Source organism: Hyaena hyaena, unplaced genomic scaffold (genome assembly GCF_003009895.1).
Source record: "Hyaena hyaena isolate Hyena2069 unplaced genomic scaffold, ASM300989v1 scaffold_169, whole genome shotgun sequence".
Taxonomy (NCBI): Eukaryota; Metazoa; Chordata; class Mammalia; order Carnivora; family Hyaenidae; genus Hyaena; species Hyaena hyaena.
The window spans coordinates 603,163-627,496 of NW_024080801.1; the positions used below are offsets into that span (position 1 = coordinate 603,163).

General features: G+C 51.9%; 2 protein-coding genes across 4 annotated transcripts in view; one reads left to right on the forward strand and one right to left on the reverse strand.

Annotated features, from left to right (window-relative positions):
* The window catches only part of SLA (Src like adaptor), a 35,100-nt gene extending 13,571 nt beyond the window's left edge, over positions 1-21,529 (reverse strand). Inside the window, exons 1-2 of one of the 3 annotated variants that reach the window (XM_039240197.1) lie at positions 21,379-21,529; positions 8,520-8,617 (exon numbers count right to left, since the gene is read on the reverse strand). In XM_039240197.1, coding sequence (XP_039096128.1) covers positions 8,520-8,580 — 61 coding nt within the window. In that variant the 5' untranslated portion in view covers positions 8,581-8,617; positions 21,379-21,529. Of the gene's footprint in view, positions 1-8,519; positions 8,792-21,378 lie in introns of those variants that run through there. The other 2 variants (XM_039240200.1, XM_039240196.1) reach the window with 2 other exon arrangements.
* TG (thyroglobulin) overlaps positions 1-24,334 on the forward strand; it is a 254,014-nt gene that overhangs the window by 173,148 nt on the left and 56,532 nt on the right. The window lies entirely within an intron of this gene.

Here is a 24,334-nt window from a genome sequence, read left to right on the forward strand (position 1 = left end):
CTCTGTGCTGACTGCCAGCTCAGAGCCTGGAGCCTGTTTCAGAGTCTGTGTCTCCCTCTCTCTCTGACCCTCCCCTGCTCACGCTGTCTGTCTGTCTCTCTCTCCTAGAAATAAAAAAATTAAAGATTTAATAAAAAAAAAAAAAAAGAAAAGAAAGAAATGGTGCCAAGCGAGCTTGAAGGAACCCCAAGGTCGAAGACCTCCTCCCATCACAAGCCTGCCTAGGCCTTGACGTTCTCTGAGAAGTGAGGGATCCACAGGTCCTGAGGCCGAAGCCATGAGATCTGGCTTCAAGCTCTGCCACTGTATCTACTAATCCAAGTAATCTCGGGCAAGGGTGTCCCTGAACACCTATTAGCCTCAATTTCCCCATCTTTAAAGTGGGGCTAAGAATACATCAGTCCAGGGTCCATACGAGCTTAGGTGAATATATGTAGCAGGATCCCATGAATGATCAGGGGCTATATAATCCTCTTTTATTATCACCCTCCCTGGGGTTTGCAGGTCCCCGTTGGTCACATATGGGGGTGGCGTGTGTCACGGTTGGGCCACATGATTTCTGAGGACCCACTGGGACCCAAAGACTCTAACTCCAAAGCTCCACAAAGCACTTCTTCCTTGTAGAAATCGGGGATCTATTTAGTAGGGGCTTTAGGGCAGGGGTGGAAGGAAAAAGTAAGTGCTTTTCATCGTCTGTACCTTGAAAGTAATTCTGGTGAAGTTTTGGAAAGGGAGGCATGTCTTGTTCACGCGAGTACAGCTGACCGTGGGCTAAAGGGACGGTGATGCAGTTTTTGGCACTAAGCAAAATCCCTGTGAAGCAGCCTTAGCGGGCTTGCTGTAATCCAGGCGCGTTAGGTGCGGGGTAACATTAGGGTACATTGTGGGGGAGATACTATGCCTTACAAATGGGTGAATTCGGCACCTGTTTGCTACAGTGTTGGGTTGATCACTCCATCTGCTTAGCTGAGCATCTGAACTCAAAATTCTGGGTAACATATCATGTATTCTCTCATCTGGCAGTTATTTACTGAGCACCTACCAGGGGCACACCCACATTCTAGAGAATACATAAATAATCACGGGAGGGGTCGTCACCTGCCCCCTGCACCCCAGGAAAATCTGCCACTCGGGCGTGGCAGGCTTAGTGGCCCAAAGCGGCCACTTTCTGGGACCCAGACATCCTCATGCTGGGACCGCTAGACTTTGCCCCTTACAGATCCTGTACCCGGGACTCTCCAGCCCTCAAGTGCCAGGACAGACGAAGCCAAAAGACAGCTTCGGTAGTAGGATGAGTAAGAATGAATCAGACCCCAGCTGTCAGCGTGGAACAGCACATTCAGATGCATTGCTCACTTGAGGGAGCTGAGCCACAGACAACAAAGCAGATAAAAGCCAAGCATTTTGGGGCATGAAATGGAAACCAAAAGTGATTTGTGGTGGCCACAGTCACCGAAAGGGGTCCGGTCTCATGAGAAGGAGCAGTGCCCGGCCAGGGGATGGCTGACCCAGCAAAGTCTTCCCTGACCCTGTGGGGCACCTCTCTCACATCCCGCTTTGCCGAGTGAAAACGAGGTCCTTTCCTGTCGCCCAGCCCCGGGCTCAATAGCACGACGTAGCCCCGGTGTCGGGCTTTAAGCCAGGAGTCCTGAGTTCTGATAAGGGGTGGGGGGGTTCCAGCTTTCGTGGGGCATGAGGCTCATGTGAATCTGGACCTCCCCCTTAAGAAAAAGAACGGAAAAGTGATTGCGAATACAACATAGTGTACAGTCCCTAGGAAGCCTCTGTGCCCATAAAGGAGGACCCGGCGCAGAGGATTAGTTCAGCTTCCCATAAAGCCTGCCCCCATTCCGCGGACTTTGCCACTCTGAGCGCGGATGCACCCTTTCCCTCGGGGGCCTGCGTCAGTCTGGAAAATGAGGGGCTGGGAAACATCTTCATGACGGAAATCTGGGCTGCTGGCCCCAAAAAGGAAGGGGCCACTTAACGTGGTCTCCATTGCCTTTAGGAGCAGAGTGAAGAGCCATCCTGTTGTCCTCAATTTGCCAGGATGCCCTGTCCCCAGAGCCTGGGACCAGGCTGTGCCCTCTGCCAGAAATGTATCCGGTCTCCCCTTCCCCACCCCTCCCGTCCCCAGGAGGTTTGCTGGTGCTCTTGCTATTACCCCCCACCCGGGACCCTAGGCTCTTCCTTTGAGGCCATTACCCCAGCTGTGTCCTGAGGTTGGCATAGCTCTGGGGGACTGAGTGTCAACTTCAGGAGGAGCCATCTCGGAGCCGCCCCACCCCCCACCCCAGTCCAGCCCCCACTGCGCCGTCTCGGGTGCTCAGAGTGGGTTTGAGGGTTGAAAGCCAGGAGACGTCCCTGTGCTTCTGGGCTCTTAAAAGCTGCCCTTGTGCTGCAGAAAGCAGTCCCAGAGAGGGAACCCTGCTTGGTGGCAGCCGCATGGCGGGTGGTCATCACACAACCAGCCCCTTGCGAAAAACAAGTGCTGGAAGGTGAGGCACAGCATTTGTTATCTGTGACAATCACAGAACCTTGACGTAGACCGCACGTCTACACGAGGGCTGGGGCTTTGATGTCCGGGTTCACGACTAAGACCGCGAAACAAAACAACCGTCTTTCTTACTTTAAAAACAGAAACAAAAACACGATCCCAGTATAAAAACATTGTCTCAAGGGTGGAAAGAGGCTTCAGGGGCTGGAGAGTTTCAATTTCACAATAACAGCAGTGAGTTTCCTGTGGAATTTCCATAATGATGGTGTTTTTATAGCTGTAACACTTAAACAAGACTGAGAAAACCTTGCTCTGGGGCCTTTGGTTAAAGGTAATGGCCTTGCCGTGGGCCTGTGCAGGGAATTTCAGGTCCATCCCTGTCAGCTGGCTCACCAGCACTGGGGAGACAGAACACAAGTCAGGGGAAGGAACTGAGGTTTGGTTTGCACGTCGCTGGGAAGGGCAGGTGTTCTTTTTATTTATTTATTTTGAGAGAGAGAGAGAGAGAAAGAGAGCACGTGCAAGCAGGGGAGGGGCAGAGAGAGAAGGAGAGAATCCCAAGCAGGCTCCATGCTGTCAGCCTGGAGCCCGATGTGGGGCTTGATCTCACGAACTGTGAGATCATGACCTGAGCCAAGATCAAGAGTTGGACGCTTAACCATCTGAGCCACCCAGGAGCCCCGGAGGGCAGTCATTCTACATGAGGTCCAGTGCCAGGACCCCATCAAAGTCTTCCCTGAGCTTGGGTCCCCAGAGTACATGCAAAGTAAGGAAGTCAAGTTTGCTCATAAAGTTCAAACATACTCTCTGGTCCTCCAGGAGCCCCAGGTTTTATGGAGAGCTGAGAGCTGGAATTCGATCAGATAAGTGATTGATACTAAGGACAGGCATGGATAGGATTCCTGAAGATTTAAGATAAGGAAAGAGAGTGAAAAATATGTGCTGTGCATAAAGGGGAAATCCAGAGAGACTTTTCAGAGGAGAGGACGGGCTTTGGAATCAGTCAGCTCTGCCTTAAATCCCACCACTTAATTGTTCTGCGATTTGGGGAGAGATTTATTTTTAGCCAATCTGAGCTTGACTTCTTCATGTATAAAGATGAGAAATATCAAAATCTGCCCTGTATGATCGGGTCTGGATTCAGGATGCTCTTGCCCCAGTGAGAGGCCGCTGACTCTGCGTTTATGGAGTGGGCTTATCATTACATAACCCAAGGCCAACCTCAGCCAATAGCGCCCTAAAGTTTGAAAAGCCTCTCAGATGTGTACATCTGAAACGATTCCATTCTTCCAAAAACAAACTCCATTTGGTGAGAACAGAAGATGAAATGCAGAAGACCAAATATTTACTGATACTGACATTGAGTCAGATTGAAGACATTGTAAAAAAAAAAAAAGTGTAAAGTGGGAAACAAATCCAAAAAGGCCGAAAAACCAGGCAGGACTTACTAACCACAGAAATTACTTGGTCAAGGGAGAAGGGACCTTTTTTTTTTTTTTTTGGCATTATCATTCCTTGTAGTATCATTACCATTTCTTTTTAAATGCTAAAAACCTTTCAGTAGATTCCCTTTTATAATTCTAGCAGAACCAGCCCTTCCTTACTTCCAATGCTCCACACAACCCTGGGGAAAAGGGAAAGGAAGAAACAAGGGCTGCGCTGCGGGAGTGTTAGGAGTGTTAGTACTGTGTGCAGGGGGCAGGGGACAGCTGGGGGGGGGGGTGTCAGGCTGCTGATCCTGTCCCCAGGCCACATAGCTCTCCTTGGCACGTAATTACCAGGCTCTCCCCAGTTAACTGCTTGTCCCTTGACAGGTTGAGACAAAGGCTGGCACTAAAGGCGGGTTCCAAGTTGGCACCAGCCTCTGAACGCAGTCGGTTGGCCAAGAGCTGAACAGCCCAGTGCTTGGTAGTGCCTTGAATCGTGCCCAAACTCACGGGCTCAGGAGAGTCAAAGCAGGCCTTACTTTTAGCATCTTTTCCAGGAAACACACACACACACACACACACACACACACACAACTAGTCAGGGCTGGGCAGATTGGCCCGGTAGAAGGTCTACCACGTTCTGCTGATTACCATGAACCACGGCGTGTGCCGGTGGGTCCCTTATTGTGGCTTGAAAATGAAACACGGCGGCCCACCTCTTCTTTTCTGTCCAAAGCCTTGGCTTCCCCATCTATGAGTCGGGGTGGATTGGGACTGATTAGATCCTGAGGCTCTCCAGTGGCACAGAGAGGCGAAGAGATGGCTCAGGAGCACACAGCAGCAAGCTGAGCGCCCGGTCTGAGAACCCGCTCACCCAGCTGCAGAGGGGGCAGGCTCTGCTCCTGACCACCTGCTCTTCTGCTTATGCCACCGAGCGCCACCCATACCACCATCTACTTAGCAGTGTTTTTGTGTTCCTTTGCTTTAAAAAACCTTTAGTCCCATTCTACGCAGCGTGAAATCACGGTTTGTATGGTATCCATTACATGTTCAGAAGTTGTGTATTCGGCGTCAAAGTTAAATGATTGCCTTCCACCTAGAACCATCTTATGGGCCAGAAGTGGGATGAGTAAGACCCTGGTAAGGGTCAAAGACATGAGGCAGGTTCCCTTACGGGGCACTGGACTGTCTGTGAATTCATCTGGTGGCCATCTGGTGGCCATCGTCCCTCACTCTAGAAAGCGCCCATCCACACCACCATCAACACCCCCCCCCCAAACACGTGAGCTCCTTGGAATTCTGTCGTCTGCAGGCATGTAATGTGGCAGCGAGAGGATGGACTCTAGATTCAGGGCCCCTCTTTCAGATCCCAGCTGTGTGGCCTCCCGACAAGTAAGTGGGCCTTCCCGTGCCTCAGTTTCCTCAGTTGCGAAGTGGAGGTGATAATAGTGATTACTTCCTGCGTCTGTTGTGAGGAGGAAGAGTGGATGTGTGTGAAGCAATTGGAATTGTGTCTGGTGCGTCATAAGTGCTGAGTCACTCCAGTCATTCCTGATTTACAGGTGACACCAGAGAAGGTGTTCCCTGAGGCAACAAACTGTCCCTCTCGTCTCTCGTTGTGTGTTAAGAGTCAAGGCAGGACTGAGAGCTGGGTCCGAGGACAGCGGAAGCTTTCAGCTTAAGTGGGTGGGGGCAGGAGGGAGCGGCTTGTAAGAAATTCCTCGGGTCGTTCCCTCCGCTACCATGGAATTCTGCTGAACACATCTGGGGTGGGGCCCAGCCATCTGCATTTCTGACAACTTTCCAGAGGCTCTGATGCAGGTGGTCTGAGAATCATTCACTGAGAAGCGCCAGGCTGAGACCTCCCTGCCCCCTGCCTCTTCCTCCCCAGAACCCCTCCCATCAGTGCTGTCCTTGGGGCAGCACCCACGACGCTATGTAAATGCACTGCTTAGCGTGATTTCCAACCTTGCACAGAAAGGGGTCTGAACGGTGCCTGGGTTTGCATTACTACCTCTGTCAGTGAGCCCATGCTTCAGGCCACGGTGATGAAAGGTGAGGAGGGGAAAAAATAAAAAGGTAGCGTGTGGGAAAAGATCTAAAAATCCTCTTTAAAGTAGAGATATGCTATTTCCCTGCTATATGGGAGTTCTTAGGTATTTCTCAGTTCTGTGCTGCCTGTGTCTGGCACAGAGCAAGAGTGTGAACTGCGGAGAGAAACTGTAGACAAACTGCGTTCTTTGGGATGATTCGGAAATAAGTCATGGAACCCCCAATTCAACCGCTTTAAAACTTTTGGGGGGCAGGCCCATTTAGACCTAGCCTAGTGCAATCAGGGAACCCCAAGTGGAGTTAAAAAAAAAGTGACTCCCCCACATTCATCAGGTAGCTACTTTGGGCTGTGATTGCTGTGAGGAGGGAATGTTCTGCTCTCCATTGGAGAGCTGAGCTCTGCCTTCCGGGAGGCTAAGTGACTTACCCAAGGTCATATGGCTTCTGGGGGAGGGGGCGGGGGGGGGCAATACGAGAAGCTCAGCAAGGTCATGTGTCTCTGAGACCTGCCCCATTCCCAGGGGTTTTGTGATATTGTTCTCCAGGAGCTAGAGTGATCGGGAATGTTCTGGAAAGCTTAGGACAAAACGGATGGGCAAAGCCACATGGCAAGGCATTCACAGTCCTGCCTGGGGGAACGACACAGTTCTTAAAGGCTCAGAAAACTGTTTGCCTTGCAGTTTACAGGCTGGCCTCCTGCTGACCTCCTGGTGTAGGGCCTGGGGCTCTGGGTGTTTTTAACTCTCCCGGACTCGGGCCCACGTCAGAGGAAGCTCTATTGTATGTTGGCCTGATGCCACCCACTTCCCGCAGTACTTTCTCGGCATTTGCGCCTAACCAAATGAGTAAGCGCGCATATTAGCTCAGGAGATGCCTGTTCCCTGAAAACATCATTTGGCCACAAACGAATTAATACAGCATGAACCACAACCATTTTCTTCTCCCTCCTTCAAGTGGATGTCAGAAAAAATTTAAAAAAGAGGAAATCAAATTAGGACCCATCACCAGGGAAACTTTTCAGGGGTGGGGGATGGAAAAGCCAGCTGCTAATGCTTGATGTGGTTGCCTGGATCACAGACGGGGTCCCACCTGGGGAATTCTCTCAACCAGGGGGCGGGGGGCCGGGGAGACCCCTCCGCCTCCTTTTTCGAGGTGACCTCCCACCCACACAGTGGAAAAAGAGAAACTTACTTGGCAAGAATTTGCATTTAAAAAATAAGGGCAAATGAGCAAGCCCTTGTAGGCCCGTGTTTTCACGGGGTTTGCTCAAGCATGTGGCACCCCCCGCCCTGGTGTGAGACGTTTCAGGACAAAATGGCTTCGGTGGGTGGGTGCATGGGTCCTGGGCTGAGCCCTGGGCATTGCAGGGTCCGTTTTCTGCAAGGAGGCTGTGACTTGAGATGGTTTGGAGAAGGTGGGCTGTATAAGGGCACACAGTTCAGAGCTTTGCATGGGGGGTAAAGGGGCTGGAGGGGTGGCTCACTTGAGAGCATCTGAGGGATCACGAGACCACGTATAGCTTGGGTATCTCCCTTTTGGAAGAAATGAAAAGACATCTTTCACTGTGGAAGGAGCCAGAGACAGAGTGGCCGCCACTGTCCGCTCGGGGCAGGCAGGACGGGGGACATCTGGGTGTGTGAACTCTGCTCGGTGCAGTGTTGGGGGGGGGGACCCAGGCTATTAGCAGAGGGAGACCAAGCCTGAACACTGTGCTGTAAGATAGGAGATGGAAGTGGCCCAAGGGGGCTCACCCCGGGGACACCGATAGATCCCCTATGACCTCCTCACCACCCCCTTCCACAGCCCCTGGAGGACCCAGTGCGCCGCCACTGTCCCCTCCACCCCAGAGCCCCAGGGGTTTCACTCTCAGCCCCTGCCTTCTGCTTGCCCGTGTCCCCTCTGCAGCTCTCTGGCCAATCTCCGAAGGGCTCTGTTACTTCAGGAGTCCCACCTCCACCTGGCAGCGCCGTGGGGACCTGACTTCTCTCATTACTGCTTGGGCTGTGACACGGTGCCTTCCCCCTGGAAAGGTGGCCCCATGATCCTAACAGGGGGACTCAAGATTCCTTCCTTTCCAGGAAGACTCCCTTGAGTTCTCTCTAGCTTCGTCAAGTTTCTCTGCAAAAGCATTTGCAGAGCTCTGATCATATTCACCTCACGATCATATCCTCTCACGGGGTGGTGGGGTGCAGTCAGCAAGGGCGTATGTCTCAGCATCAGACAGGCATGGGTTGGAGATCTGACTCTTTGAATAGCTGATTACATGCCCTAATGAGCCTCAGTTTCCCCACTTGTCAAATAAGGGCAGGACCGGCCGCTCTTGAAAGTCCATCCCACAATGCCAGTGACCCAGCCATTGCTCCGGGCGCCCCCGCTCAATCTTTTCTAACACGCCAAACAAGGGAGGCAGGTGCATCGAGTGCCCAGGCACCCGGGGCCCAGCTTCAACCACTGTCAGCTCCCCCATGGCTCAGTGTTGGGCCCCCCAGCTGTCAAGCGGTGGAGTTTAGCATCACGCGCAAGACCCGAGAAGCCAGACTTACCATCTGGGCTGGGCACAGGCCTCTCGGGAGGTGCCGGGGTGGATCGCATGCTATTTCCCATCGCTGTCTCTTCCCGGGCTGTCGAAGACGCTGGAAGCCTACAGCACAGGGGATACACGCAGCAAGTCAGCCAGGCGCCGAACCCTCTGGGTGAAGAATGACCCAGTTTAGAGTACATCGTGCATCATTTTTCGGCAGCTCACTACTTGAGGGGCGGGTGTTTTCATGCGAAGGGGAGATTCGTGAGTGTTGGTTACATTTGCTCAGCCCTCTGCTTCTTTTATCAAGGGAATGACAGAGAAAACCACAGAGAGGGAAGTTGCCAGCGACTGCTGTTGGTGGCAGAAGTTTCCATTCCTCCGCACCCTGGCTGTCGGAAAGCAGCCAGCGGTGTCCGTGTGCAAAGTGGGGGGTGTTCTGGATGGGCATCAGCCTCCCTACCCAAGACCCCGGCCCCAACCCCCCCCACCCCGTGCACCTGGAGTTCGGGGCCCAACACTCAGGAGGTACCGGCTTTACAATCAAAAGACGGAGAGGACAGGGTACTTTCTGCCTCAACTTTCTTCTACGTGAAGGTTCTCAGCATGCTCTCACCAGCAGTGTAGACGGGAAAGTCCGTAACCGTGCTATGCGATCGTGGCGGGCTCCGTTCACACACCGCCACGGTACGCATACATCTGCTGTGACCACTGGTTATCGCAACGTCCCCACACCCCTGGCCCCATTTGTGCAGCAAGGGGAACTGAGTGCCTGGGAGGTAAGCCTCTTGTCTCAGGTCACGTAGGACACGGTTCACGTTCTGGCTCTGCGCCAGCCAGCGTGGTCACCTTGGGCCTTGACCTTTTTCCTGCCCGTTTAAGGGAATGATGATACAACGACATTCGGTTGTGGCTGCAAAGTTAACAGATAAAACGCGAGAAGCACTTGGAACGTTGGCCTGGCATAAACCCCGTGTTTGTTATTGCCATTTACGGGGTACTTTCTGGCTGTCCGTCCCAGTAAACCTTCAGATTCTGGACCCTCATACAAGCATTTTAGGAAAACGCTTGGTGATTACAGAAAATGTGTTTTCCCGGGCTCTTTGAAGCACAGAGAAGAAGGCCCCACCCATGCACAGGAGCCATTCTTGTCTCGTGAGGATAAACAGGAGAATCGATGGGGGCAGGGTCCCCCCAGCTGGTGCCCAGCCCAGCTGGAAACTTCTACTCCACCCCTTTCTTTGTCTGCAGTTTGGGGACAGGCCCAAGTAGCATGAAGGAGTCCACATGTCAGCCAACACAACCCCCACCCTGGCCTTAGATCCTTCCTCGATGCACTGCAAGATCAGATTCTAGAAAGGTCTATGCTCACAGCAAGGCTTTCCCAAGATCAAGGGAGGTCTGCATCACTTCCTAATTTAGGGAGGCAGGAGTGGTGAGGTGGGATCGTGTATTAGGAAATGAGAAAGGGCCAAAATTCATTTTGCTGGGAAGTTAATATATTTTGAATGTTTACATGAATAGTTCCTCAATCATAACTCAGTTCAGAGTAGTACTGTGTTCTTTCTGAGACCATCACAAGCTTGCAAGAGCTGTGAGCTCATAACACACCACGAAAAGCGTGGCGGGAATGGGCCGCACATTCAGATGTAAGAACCCCATCGTCTAATCCTGTTGGTCTTTGTGACCAAAAACAACAGAGACAGTTTAAGGGTGAGACCCCTCTGGGTGTAAGTCACCCTTTTCCCCCATCAGGCCACTCTCAGACACCCACAGGGATGCCTTGGACCCCAGCAGGGCCCATCCTGCAGGCCAGGCAGGTTTTAACAGCAGCACTGTTAAACAGGAGGCAGGGATGAGTTGTCTAAGTCCCTGGCTCCTAACGCCTAGTGAAGGCATTCAGGAAAATGCGCTCCTCAAAAGTGTGCGACAAACCACGCCGGTGGAGTGGCTGGGAGCCTCACTGCTTGCAGCTCGGTGCTGGGTCCTGAGCCAACACCCAGACAAAGGCAGGCCCCTGGGATCCCGCCCACCTGGCGGGGGTGGGGGGCCGCCTCTGAGGCCCCACCATGGACACGTCCAGGGAGGGAGCGAAGCGAACAGCCTCTGGCTGGACAGATACCTGCCCCATACAGAGCACCGCAGCTGTGTGCCCTGCACGGACGCCCCACCAAGCCCCCGCTGCCTCTGTCCTGCTCTGAGTGCGCTCCTGGAGCCCATCAGCCACCCTAGACCCTGAACTTCCCTGTCTGTCACGGCCAAGGCCTCGAGAAAGCTCTCAGCACAGGCTGGGGAGAGGTCAACTCTGAAACATGTAGGCTGGCCTTCCCCCCGCCCCCCAGTGTGTCCCACGCTGCAGTGCCCTGTGCTGTCTGTCGCAGGACCCCCAGCAGTGCCATTCTGTTCCCCGCAGCCTGACACGTGGCACCCAGCATCAGTTAAACACCAGGGATTGTACCTTTCCCCTTCCCCCACCCGACATGGGGTGTCATTTCCAGCCCTCCAGACATCCCAGCCATCCCATGTCCCCCCTCGGAGCCCCTTCCCGGCAGCAGCCTCTAGCCTGCACCCGCCTGTCTCCTTCCCTCACACCACCATTCCAGAAAAGTTGTGGGGAAAAGACCTTGTTATCTATCAAAGCGAATTCTGACTTCACTCCCTCCCGACAACTTAGTAATTCTCAAGCATTCGTGTGCGATTTGCAGGGGGGTGGGGGGGATTCATGGAGTCCGGTACAGGAAAAAGAAAGACTTGAAACTTGCATTGTTCAGGTGGGAAAATGGAGGTCTGTTCAAGAAAGGAAACATACCCAGGGTGGTGACACGACAAAGGTCGGGGAGCTCCCCGGGGTGACACACTCCCTCTGCCTTGCTCCTTGAGGCCTGGTCTCTTCCGGCTTGCAGGTGCACGCGCACACCAGCCCGCCATATCCCGCGCTGTTCAGAAAAACCCGAAAGGTCTCAACAGCCCTCAGTGGTCTGCTCATGGGCTTCCTGTAATCTCCAGGAAGGGGTTAACTTATCTGAGAGAGGCTTTTATTTGAGCAGAGCGAAAATGCCCCCCAGAGACCGAGAGCCAGAGTCTCCCTAATGAAATGGCTGAAAATCTGATTTAATCGGTGACAGTTTTATGCACGGGCTGGAGGTAGGAGAGAGAGTATGAGGCATATAATTGCTTCTAGGAATAATAAAGAAAGGGCAAAAGAGAAATGAGTTAATTAAAATTAGCTCTGAACGTTTGGTTTCTTTCTCCCTTTTCTTTGGGATATCAAGGATCAGAGCTGGAATTTGCCTCATACCTTCCCCTTGGTCTTTGGAGCAATGCTGTTTCCTTTGTGAGAACTTGGGCCTCAGTTTACTCCTCTGCAAAGCGAGATGAGTGAAAAAGATAGTCTCCAAAGACCAGCCACTTAGCCCCCTATTTTTAAGTTATTTTTTTAAATTTATTTTGAGAAAAAGAGAGAGAGAGTGTGTGTGTTTGTGGGGAAGGGGCAGAGAGAAAGGAAGAGAGAGAATCTCAAGCAGGCTCTGAGGCTCTGAAGTGTCAGGGCAAAGCCCAAGGCAGAGCTCGATCCCATGAACTGCAAGATCATGACCTGAGCCAAAATCAAGATTTGGACACTTAACCCCCTGAGCCATCCAGGCGCCCCCTATTTAGCCCCTTTTAATCCTAGGAATCAAGACTCAGTGACTTTTTAAGAATTCTTAATAAAAGAACCATCATCACATCTCTTAGCAAGCTCCATTACAGAATCCTGATCCTGTCTTTATATCTTTCAAGGTCAAGGGAAGGTTGTTCCTATGTGCTCTACCTTCTGGTGGACCGTTCATTTAGCAGATGCCACTGCATTTAATCCCCCGGCATCCCTCGGGGGGAGGGGGGCAGACTTCCTCTTCCACCTTCTCAGGGTGGGGGTCAGCGAGCAAGCTCACCTGTTCACACTCCGAGAGCTAGAAACGTGCAGGGCAGGAATGCCGGGCACACCTACCTCTCTTGCCTTCGGCACCGACGGCCTTTCCCAGGGGCCGCGCCGCTGCCTCTATACAGTGGGGAGGAAGGAAGATCACCAAGGACCTCTGGGCCGTGCGGACACAAGGCACGGAGAGGTCACACGGCGGCAGGGAGTTGCCTAGAGAGTGTGGGAGGCGCTCACCGGGCACCCTCCTCTGGCCAGCTTTCTCTCGGACCAGATCAGGGATCCTTTCATTGTGTGTTTGGCATTATCTTATAAGTACAGCAGTCGGGCTACTCAGAACCTTCCATTCCCCGATGGCATCACAGGACAGTTCTGTGTACCTTATCTGCTTTGGGCTCCTACTGCCCAGGCCTGGCTGTTGGAAAGGAAAGTAGCCTGAACCCCTACCTCAAGCACTGGAGGGGGGCAGAGAGTTGAGGAACCCCAGCCAAGGGAAGACGAGTCTGGGCTCCGTTATAAAACCAGGGACATTTGGAAAACCTTGCTGATGAGGTTTAGTTAATGTAAAAATCTACGTAGGGACGCAGTCTTCCCTTGGCCTTAGACACCCCCCCCCCACAAAGAGTGATAGCAGTAAACCCACTCGGGTGACCTGCTTCTAAGGCGTGGACGTGTGATGCCACCAGTTGCGGAATGTCACAATCCGCTGTATCCTGGCCCCAACAATGGCAGAAGTGACCAGAGCCACCATCGCCATCACGGTGGCTGCTCAGCATTTTCTAGCCACTGTATTCCAGGTTGCTCACCACCAGGTCCCCTCAGAGGGGAGATAAATTAACTTGGCCAAGGCTCTTACTACGACCAGTAAGAGGTAAGCCTGGGCTTCAAACCAGGTCTGCCGGATTCCCAAAGCTGTGCTCTCACCTTCCGTGAAACGCTGCCCTGCTCTCCTGCCCTCTGGTTCACAGAAAACTGATTTTTTTAAAGCTATCAAAGTAAATTTCTGGGACCGTAAAATTTTGGGGGAAACTTTAATACAAGGGACTGGGAAGTCCAGAAGGGTCTCTGGGACATCAGGTGGCAATGTTTGGAAGCCCATGTCTGGGGATCTGGTGGGGAAGGGGGGTGGCATTGGACAGGAGAGAGAGGCAGTTAAGGTGTGCTCAGGTCTCAGCTGGCTTGACCACTCTTAGGTGGCCTGATGTGGTCAAAAGAGCCGGAGTGAGTCACGCCGAGTGTTTTCCACCCTTTCACAGCATTATTTTAAAGAAACTCTTCAATGCTGTAAGAGAGTGGGGGCTGAGAGGGGAAAGAAATGAGAAAACCCAGCTGTGTTTACCCCAATTTTGTCGAAAATTCACACACATTTGCAAATAGGTATAGAAAAATGTTGAAGGAAATCATTTCCAACATGTTTACAAGAGATCTCTCTCCAGGGAGTGATTTTATCAGGTAAATGCATCGATTTCTCATTTACACCTTTCTAAACTCCTTGTGGGGGCGGGGGGTCCACCACAGGCATGCATTGCTTTCATAATCAGAAGCAGAGCTTGGAAAGAGTAAGGAAGCTTTGAACGGGGTTTCAAGGCAGGCAGGCCTGAGTTCGGATCCTTGCTCCCAACCTACTGGCTGTGTGTCCTTTGCCAAGTTCCCGCACTTCTCTGAGCCTTGATTGTTAAATCTCTAGGTTTGGGAGGCAGATATGCGCCCTAAAGAGTTGTTTTGAGGATTCAGTTACGGATCATACCTAAAGCAGAGATACGTCTGGTAAATCAAGTAGCTAAAGACTTACTGAAGCTGGATCCCCTGGGGGTATCCGGTGACCAGCTAACTCACTGCAAGCTTGAGCAGTTCTCTTCCCCTCCTTGGCCTCACAGTTCTCAAATACTTTGTGGGAAAAGCCTTGGTACAGACAATTGTTCGTGGCCCTGTTTCCTCAATTATCCGGTCCACTGTGACCGGGACCTGGTCCCCACCCAGCAGACATGGGGCTTGCTCGGTGCTGCCTGGGCTCTGACGCTGCGCACCAGGAACAAGTGTTGGAACAGAGGCTTAGCATTGGTGGGTTTCCCTGGCAAGGATCGTGCAGGATTTCCGGGGGGCACCCCACCACATCCTGACCTCACTCGACAGGTGCGCCTGCCCTGTGACCCACATAGGTCCCTGCTCTCCTCTCAGGGCAGGTGCGGCCACAGCCTGCTCCCCTCCCCCAACCCCACCTCGTTCTGCTTTCTTGCCTGGCGGAGGGAGGGCTGTGGTGTGGCCATGGCTCCTGGCGCACCGGCCGGGACAGACAGCCAGCTCAGAAAGGTGCTTGCGGGCTCCCTCTTCCTCCTGCTGCCTAGCTCAAAGTCAGCCTTTACGTGGCCACTTGGAGGAGACCTTGGGGTCCTCTCATCCAGGATATTCCAAACCTGTTGGTTGAATCCCATATTAAGAGTTTCCCCAGGGGCGCCTGGGTGGCTCAGTCAGTTGGGCGTCTGACTCTTGATTTTGGCACAGGTCGTGATGTCATGGTTTGTGGGATTGAGCCCCTTGTTGGGCTCTGTGCTGTCAGCATGGATTGGGATTCTCTCTCTGCCCCTCTCCTGCTCTCTCTCTCTCTCTGTCTCAAAATAAATACATAAACCAAAAAAAAAAAAAAAAAAAGAGCTTTCCCAGAAGATGAATATGTAAAATAGATAAAAGCAAGCTCCTGGCTGGGGGCTGGGGGCTCAGCACCCTTACCCCTCCACCCTCTCGATGCTACAACCCAATCCCAGGATATCATAAAGGACCAACTGAAAAGCAGCACTTCAACGCCCTCGTATGACAAAGAAAAGGCTCAGAGAGGGCAAGCAACTTGCTCACAGTCACTCAGGAAGTTTGGACAGGGGCCAGGACTCCCTGTCCAGCACTCTGTCCACCATTCTGCCTGATCCATGTGTCCAGGAGCCTGGGTTCTGGCTCCTTCTGCACTTGCATGCCCAGAAAGGGATCTCATGTGTCCTCAGGCTAACGGAGACTCAACTCTACCCTAAGATTAGGATAAACATTTTCTGACATCATGGGAAGAAGCCAGAGCTGTGGCAAATCTCAGTCTCACCCTCATTATATCACAAAGCCTCTTTCCATTGTGTGTTTTTATTTTAACAATGGACGTGACCACATCTGCCTTGCTGGGTTTTCACAAGAATTAGAGAGGGGGAGGTAGGACGGGATGCCCGCATCATGGGGTCCGTGTGGCTTGCGTCTCTGCCAGTGTAAATGTTTCATGAGCAAGGAAGTGCCTTCATGGCAGACCTGGTGACAGTCTGTGTGGTGTGGGGTCTGGCGCAGAGAGATAGGCAGAAAGTCGCTCCTGACATGGCTTTAACATCGCATCGAAGAAAAAGAAAAAAGGTCTCCCCACCGTCTGTTTCTTTCCTCCATCAGCTTTTTATACACAGAGGCCACCAGTACAGAGGGCTGGTATAAATAATATGACCCATGAGCTGACATCATAAACACTGACATCAGATACATGGAAAAAAAAAAAAAACTGTCGCAAAGACAATTATTGATATCAGATCACACAGGTACACAATTACGCAGAACGGAGAAACTGTAAATGCGGATAAGTCTTTTCCTTTCCTTCCAAACACAGATACTTGGGAAATGCAGGTTTCCATAGGCGGGGGTTGATGCAGACTTGCGTGCAAATGCTAAAGGTCACCTAGACCTAGACATGCGGGCCCAGGGATTAAAGCTGGCGACTCTCTTACTATATCACGTCGCACGGCAGACTTAGTCTTCCTCTTTGTTCCCACACATGAATCAACAGGGTGGCTCATAACCTTATCGAACAAGATGAAATTGATATTTTGCTAATAACATCATTTGTCTCTGCTGAGCCGCCTGGTCCAGGGTCCTCGCCCCTCGCCATGGGTCACCCATCACAACACAGATGCAGGAGTCTTAACCCCAAGGTGGGGTTCTCAGACGTTTCCTCTAGTGGGGTTTGGGCACTGGCCTTTCTCTAGAGACCCCAGGACCTTTGGATGTGCTTCTAAGGGTGAGAAACACTGAGCTACTCTTTTTTTTTTTTTAAACCTCCTCAGGAACCCTGCATTGCCATTTAAGTGGATTATAATTCTAACAGTTATTTGTGTGATTGTTCGACAAATGACTGAAAGTGCTGTAAAGACAATGGCCACATGTGATTTTACCCGTGGCTGGAATGCAGAAGCTATTCCTTAAGGGAAACAGAACAGAAAAGGTAGAGAGTGGAGGGACAGTGTGCCCAGGAGACAGAGAGAGAGGGGGAGAGAGAGAGAGAGAGGGAGAGAGGCATTAGCAGCATGGTAGTAGATGGTTAACAAGCAGTGATGGGCAGAGGGAGGAGGATTCTAACTTGTAGCCGTCACTCACTTCTGGGATGTAAATACTCCCACCATGGCTGATTTCCGGCTTGCCATGTGATATCCTCAGATGCAGAATTAGGAAGAGGTGTAGACAGTGGGCCCTCACAAGCCAGTATACACCTGTGGAAGGAATCGTTTCTCCCCACAGTTATTCCTATTCGGGACAGCTACCTGAAGACCTCCCCATTGCTTTCCAGGAAGAGACCCTGATCTTGATGATGGTCACCCACTACATGGAGGGTCTAAATCAGATGTTTGAAGTACAGTGACTCATCTGATGCCCCCAAGAGCCCACCAGACATCGTACAGATGAGGAAATGGAGTCTCAGAGAGACTGACTACGTTGCTCAGGGTCACACAGCTCATTCCATGGCCAGGCTAGCTTTCAAACCCTGATTCTTCTTTTTTTAAATTTTTTAACGTTTATTTATTTTTGAGAGAGAGACGGAGTATGAGAAGGGGAGGGGCAGAGAGAGAGGGAGACACACAATCGGAAGTAGGCTCCAGGCTCTGAGCTGTCAGCACAGAGCCTGACCCGGGGCTTGAACTCACAGACTGCAAGATCATGACCTGAGCTGATGTCAGACACCCAACCAGCTGAGGCCCCCAGGCACCCCAAACTCTGATTCTTTTTACTACCAACCCTGATTCCTTCCACTACCCTCATCCCAGCACAATAACATTTGAAATCAGCTAACAAACACCCTAGGAGCTAGGATTGCTGGGAAACCAGAGAAGGCACACAGGCGTGAGAGTCGGCACATCCCCCACCAGTGTCCTTCAAGTCCCCTTGCTTCTGACCATTGCGAAGCCACTGCTGCTCGTAGAAGAGCCAGCTGTCTGCCCTTCCCTCACACCTCTGCCCTTCTGCTCTGAGCCCTGAGCTACTGAGGAAACTGAAGCCAGAGCGTTTCTAGAACTTGTCGGAGGTGTTTGTAAGAGGTGGAGGTAGGATTTGAATCCAGGCGTCTGGCTCTGGAGCAGGGCTCCTAAGTGTGTGTTCGCAGGCATAAGGGATTGGATGGAGGGCTGTATAAGGCAGAATCTATCCTTTGTTTATGAAAAGCTTAGGATGCTGTTACCTTCTGATGTGCTAGAGGGTCTCCTACGTAATAGGTATTCCGTAGACGGACCCATAGGTGTGCTGACAGAACCGAGGTCAAGGATCGGGTCCTGACGCTCTGGGTGCTTGGGGTTTGCATTCAGAAGGTGTTAAGTCATAAGCGATTGTCGCCGTGGCTCGGAGGCCTTGTCTGGGGGTCGGGGAGGAGTGGGGGAGCCGCCATGTCCATAAATTGGGAAGAGGCATGGTTACTGCCCAGGGTCATGTGAGCATTAAACTGATCACACTGGTCTACCTGCGCTCTTAGTCCTGGGCCCTGGGCCCATCAGGGCACACACCATTACCTATTTGTTCCTTTCAGTGTGTACTCCCCACCCCCACCCTAGGTTGTAACCTTCCTGAGAGCATGGCCCACGTCTAGTATATTCCTCAGTGAAAAGACTTTACCTACCAGCTGCCTGACACAAAGTAAGCCTCCCTTCATTTGGTCGAGTGGCCGAAAATATTGTCGGTACAGGGCCTGGCAGGGTGCAGGGGGGAAGGGCTGGGCTTTTCCCCACTTTCTTCTTCTTTTTTTTTTTTTAAATAGTTTATTGTCAAGTTGGTTTCCATATAACACCCAGTGCTCATCCCCACAAGTGCCCTCCTCCACGCCCATCTCCCCCCTCTCCCCCACACCCATCAGCCCTCAGTTTGTTCTTGGCATTCAGGAGTCTCTCATGGTTTGCCTCCCTCCCTCTCCCCCACTATTTTTCCCCCTTCTTCTCCCCCACGGTCCTCCGTGAAGTTCCTCCTAATCCTCCTATATGTGCAAACATACGGTATTTTCCCACTTTCTTCTAATGCTCCTCGAGTCCCTCCACCTTCTCCCCTGCCCAACCCCAAGCCCTTCAGCCACGGACCCTGCTGCTTGGAGGACACCAGGGAGGAAAGTATGACTCTGCAAAGCTGTTTGACAACAAGCTCCTGTGTGTAGCTCAGTTATATGATGAAATAAGCCCCCTCCCTTGGCAGTTCTCAGATAGGAGGAAGTGGTTTGGACCCAGTGTGCTTATTTCCCTCAGCACAGCCTGGGGAGGTGAGGGGGAGGAAGTCAGTCACTTGGTGTGGCCTAGATGCATATTTATGAAGGGAAGGGAGGGCTGGAGGGATGGATGGGGATGTGCTCACAGGGCCCCCGCTCTGCGTGCTGACGAAAACCAAATGGCCTTGCCTGACATGCTGGAAAGCCTTAATGAGAATTTTAAGCTCTTAGCCTCTGTCGGAGCCGGGGGAAAAAAGTTCTTCCTGAATGTCAAATGAAAACTTTAAAAAAAACAGCAGCATGTATTAATGCAGGAAGCTGATTAGGGTTCACCACAATGAATGCGTACTAAGTCTTTAAAAAGCCCCTTAGAAATAGATTGCCAGTTGTCAAAACTCAAGGGCAGGGAATTTTTTTTTTCCCTCTGTTTTAGGAAAATGATTTCAGTTTGCTGCAATTCAAACCTACCCATGTCTCTTTCAAAACTATTTTTAATGTTTTTATTTATTTCTGAGAGAGAGAGAGACAGCGTGAGCAGGGGAGGGTCAGAGAGAGAGGGAGACACGGAATCTGAAACAGGCTCCAGGCTCCGAGCTAGCTGTCAGCACAGAGCCCAACGCGGGGCTCGAACCCACAGACAGTGAGATCATGACCTGAGCCGAAGTTGGACGCTTAACTGACTGAGCCACCCAGACGCCTCTACCCATATTTGTTTCAGTTATATCCCATGGAGAAACGTGCAGAAATCAGCATTCAGAGAAATCCAGAAATGTCCTGCTTAGCAACTACATAGTTTGATTAATTGTATATACCACTGGCTGTTACCTTCCGCTACGGAGGAACTCCAGAGTAGCCTGGGTTAGGAATGATATTCATGGCCGCTGTGTAATATTTAGCATCTTTACATGGCCTATAGTTTAAACCTCTTACAAACATACAAGGGCTTCTTTTTATGAGGAGGAAAGGACTCGAATGATTTGTTCAGTCACACAGCTCATGGGCGGCCTACCCAGAATGTTGACGCAGGTACCTCTGATTAAATCAGCAACTTTCCATGGAGCTGTCTTCGTGTCCTGAATCTAGATCTGTTTAAAACACAGAAGTCTAAATTGATTTCTGGTCTGTTTCATAGGTTTTCGATATTGTTATCACTATCCTTTCAGAACACATTAAGCACTCTTGAATAGTGTCCTCATAACTAGACAAAATCATGGGCAAAGGATTTCGCCAGAACTTTGACTAGGGCTCACCTCCCCAGTTTTAAAAGGACCACAGCCCACCTTATAGGTTTGCGGCTCAGCATCTCATAGCAAATCACAGAAGGCCGATTTGCAGATGATGGGATATATTTCTCTTAAAATAAGGAACACTGCTTTAGTACACACTTTCGTTCTTCATGCACTTGCTGTAGCCGAGGCTCTCCCCTTCCCCACCTCTGCTCTTGGAGCCCTTAGAGCCTCTCGCCAGCTGTGTGACTTACACAAATTACTCAACCTCTCTGCGCCTTGTTGTCTCATTTGTCACAAGCAAGTAATAATCATAATCTTGCGGGATCATTCTGAGGACCGTAGGAAAGTAACTTTTCGTGCAGTGCCCCTCCCTGGCCACTCAGCATGGCGGACACCATCCCTTCGCCCCCACCTGCATGGCCCCAACGTAGGACATTCTGAGACCAAAGCCCAGGTTATCTTCCTGGTGTCAGGCTCTCTGGATGTGTTGGCACTAAAAGAATGTAGAGTGTGCCCCATTCCTCAGGGGCTTCTAGTGCTCCAAAATCCCTAGTTCTAACGTTCTACGTGGTTAGGTGTCGTATACCTCACGTGTTTGCTTTTCCTTCGTCCCACCCCTGCCCCCATCCGCACTCCACCTACTTGATAGTTATTGCTTATTGTTATTGTTATCATGGGCATCTTCCCAAAGATCCACGCACCCAAACTCTCAGAAGCACTGTTGTGATCGGTCACATACCTGGGCTCCGTGCATCTTTAGATGTCATGGCTTCCCATGGATTGCGCCTATTGAAAACCTACTCTGTGTCTGAAACTGGTCTGGGCACTTTGCGTACGTTAGCTCCTTTCATCTGCCCAATACCTGTTGAACGGGTACCATTATTCCCACGTTACAGGGCAGAAAATGAAGGCCTGGAGAGGTTTAAGGTCGTACGGCTCGGAAGACTGACGCCAAGCATTAGTTGCCCTCAGTAAGATGCCTGCTCTGTGCCAGCCTGGGGTCCCTTTGTTAGAAAATCTCGTCCGGCAGGGGTATCCCCGGCCCAAGATCCCCGGCCCTTCTCACTGTCTGTAATTCTACATCAAATACCCACCAAACAGCGCCGTGTGCTGGGCCCCGTGCTCGGTGTCGGCCTCACATGAGACATTGCCCTGCCTGCTTGCACAGCGCACTCTTCTGTCTCCAGAAAGCCCGTGCCCCCCCAGCTCTGTGTCGGAGGACTCTGAGGAGTCTCCCTGCCCACTCCTGCCTTGTCCCCCAAGATACCTTCAGAAGCTCGACATGGTCTCCCCTGGGAGTAGCTGAGGAGGGACTGCCAAGAGCACCGTCACTGCCTCTCCATCAGCTGCTGCTGCTCCCGGCAGAGCGAGCAGGTGGCCGGGCCTCCGCGGGTGTAGAGAAGTCCAAGCTATCAAGAAGAACAGCGGTTGCTAAACCAGCCACACTTCCTCCGCTAGAAATGAGGAAGGCGCGGGACTTGCAGAAGGTCAGGTTCCTGTTTTCAGTAACCTCTCTGAGCAGGCTTCTCTCTGTAAGGATAGGGAAGACATTGGCATTATTATTGTTATTACTATTATTATTATTATTATATAAGCAGCTTGATTCTCAGTGTCAAGGCCATCCTCAGGCTTTGTGAGGCTGGTGCCTTTTTCTCTAATTAAAAGGCAGAGGAGCCCACTGGGTCCAAGGAGGCTGGGGCTCAGGCCTGCAGCTTCTGTTTTCTCAGTTTCCCAATTATTACTGCTTTTTTCTGTCCTTGCAAATACGCCCTGGAGCAGAGCTTCTGTTCAATCAGCAGAGTTTTGAAATTGTAGCCGCCAGAAAGTAGCTGCCCGCCAGCCTTCCAGCCAGAAGCGATGAGAAAGGGGATGCAGTGTAGTCACCTTCCTTCCAGGTTCTAGATTAAACCTGACTGAGAAAACGTGATGACTGAACGCAGTATGCGATGTGCGGCTGGGTCCTGGATCGAGGGAAAAGACCTTGAAAGAACATTCTCGGGATGGAGGCCGGGGGTGGGGTGGGTATTCACGTAGACACTGCACTGTCGATAATATTGTGTCAATGTTCATTTTCTTGTTTGATAATGAGCTGGTTATGTGAGAAAACGCGCTGGTTCCCAGGAGATACACCCCGCTGTGTTTGGAGGTCAAGTGTCATAATGTCTGCCACTTGCAAGCAGTTTGCCAAGAGACCAAGAAATATAACACGTAAAAGCAGATAAATATAATGAAAGAAGAAAATGAGGGAGGCAGAAAGCAAACGAGGCAAAATGTTAACGTTTGCCGAGTCCGGGAGATGGCCGTGTGTGCCTTATACTATTTCAGCTTTCTGATGGGTTAAAATTAAGTAATGATAACAATGTATAGCTCCCTATTCACAGTATGTGAGTCTTAAGTGGGAAAACTCAGTCATATGGGGGCTGAAGACTCGGTGGCAGGAATGCCGGGCAATTACCTACTAGAGCTGGGAGAGCCATGACCTTATCGGGGCCACCCGCTGAGAGCCCAGGCCCCCCACACTTCACAGAGACTTTCCCAGAATCATATAACTGGTCCCAAAGCGGAGCCAGGCCAGTGTCCAGGGCTGGTGATGAGCCACCCCAACCCAGCCCCCGCCAGGGACAGTCATTTAGAAGTCTCCCTCCATGTAGCTGTCACAGATCTCAAAAACATCAGGGCTCTTTCTAAATGTGAAAGGAACTCTGTACTAGATAGTTGCTTCCTTAGGCAACTTGTGAAAATACCCACTGTCCACTGGGAAGCCCAGGAGAGCACAAAGGAAACGTTGAGAAAGATCTAGAAGGGGAAGAACAAGGCAGGCAGAAACATGCTGGAGCGGAGTTTCTTCCCCCCACAGCCCCAGATTCACACAGAGGAGTAACAGAGGTTTGGACCAATTGTCAGAAGGCATGAGCTTTGTGGCAACTTTAAAAAAACAAAATTACTGAGCATTTCCTGTGAAGGAGACTCTGAGTTCATTCCCTCGTTCAGTCATCTATTCAGTCAGATCGTACTGAGCCTGTCTCAGGCTCTGGAATTCAGGCATGCACGAAACCCAACCGAAGCCTGCCCTCGCAGAGCTTACTTTCTCCAGGGGAGCCATGGGATGAAGACCTAAACGCACCAGCCGTCAGTGCTGGGGACTGCTGCAAGAAAATGGAGCGGCCGCTGTGACCAGGGCCAGTGTCAGTGGTCCGCCACTGGCTGAGACCCACAGGAGGGGACAGAGCCAGCCCAGGGCAAGCCAGGCCCTGAAGCATTAGGAGCTACTGGCGTGGCACAGACTCTGAGGGTTCAGGGCAGCTCCAAGCCTGATAGCAGAGGCAGACGACGTACAGACAGCAGGCGGGGGGGGGTCTCCGTGGAAGGGCGCTGTTCGTGACCAGAAGGAGCTGCTGCGGGAGGAGAGGCTCAGAATCTGGGGCCCCTGGGTCGTGGCCAGGGTTATAGTACCGGCTCTGCCTGTCCCCAGATGGGGTGATGGGGGGCAGGGAGGGTGTGCCCCTAATTTCCCCCCGGCTTCGATGTTTCGTTATCTCCCTTTCCCTCCTGCGGTAACTGCCAGGAAACGAAGACAGTTTGAGAACAAGCGCGCTGCGTGCAAGTGGAGCAGCGGCCCAAGCGGCAGGTGCAGAGTGGGGAGCCCGGGGACAGTGTCAGCGGGAGCAGGGGTGAAGCCAGGCAGCCGTGCACCCGTGTGTGCGTCCAGGCTGGTGACCCCTGTTTCCGCTCTCCCAGCGGGTTCTCAGTCTCGGCGCCACGGATGTTCTGGCCAGACCTGTTCGTTGCTGTGTGTGTGTTAGCAGCGGAGGGGAGGGGCTGCCCTGTGTGCTATCGGACGTCTAGCAGCCTCCTGGCCTCTACTTACCTGATGCCAGTAGCACTGACCCTGCCAGAATGCCCCAGGCATTGTCAGCTGAGCCCTAGGGAACAGAAGCCACAGGGGACAGAGCACAACTGTCCCACAGAGGTACTGCGAGCGTTAAATAAGTCAGCCCGAGCGCCGCTCCCCCATGGATCACAAGGGCTGCTCGGCTGTCTGCAGCCAGTTCTCTCACTTTCTTCTAGACTCAGCCCTGCAGCACATCTCCCATGATCCCTGCTGCACGTATCGGGACAGTGGAATGCCACAAGGCTGTGACATTTCCACCTGCCCTCCTCCGCCATCATACAGGTGACCTGAGAGGTAGAGCAGGTGTGTGTCCCAGTCAGGAGTCCCGGGA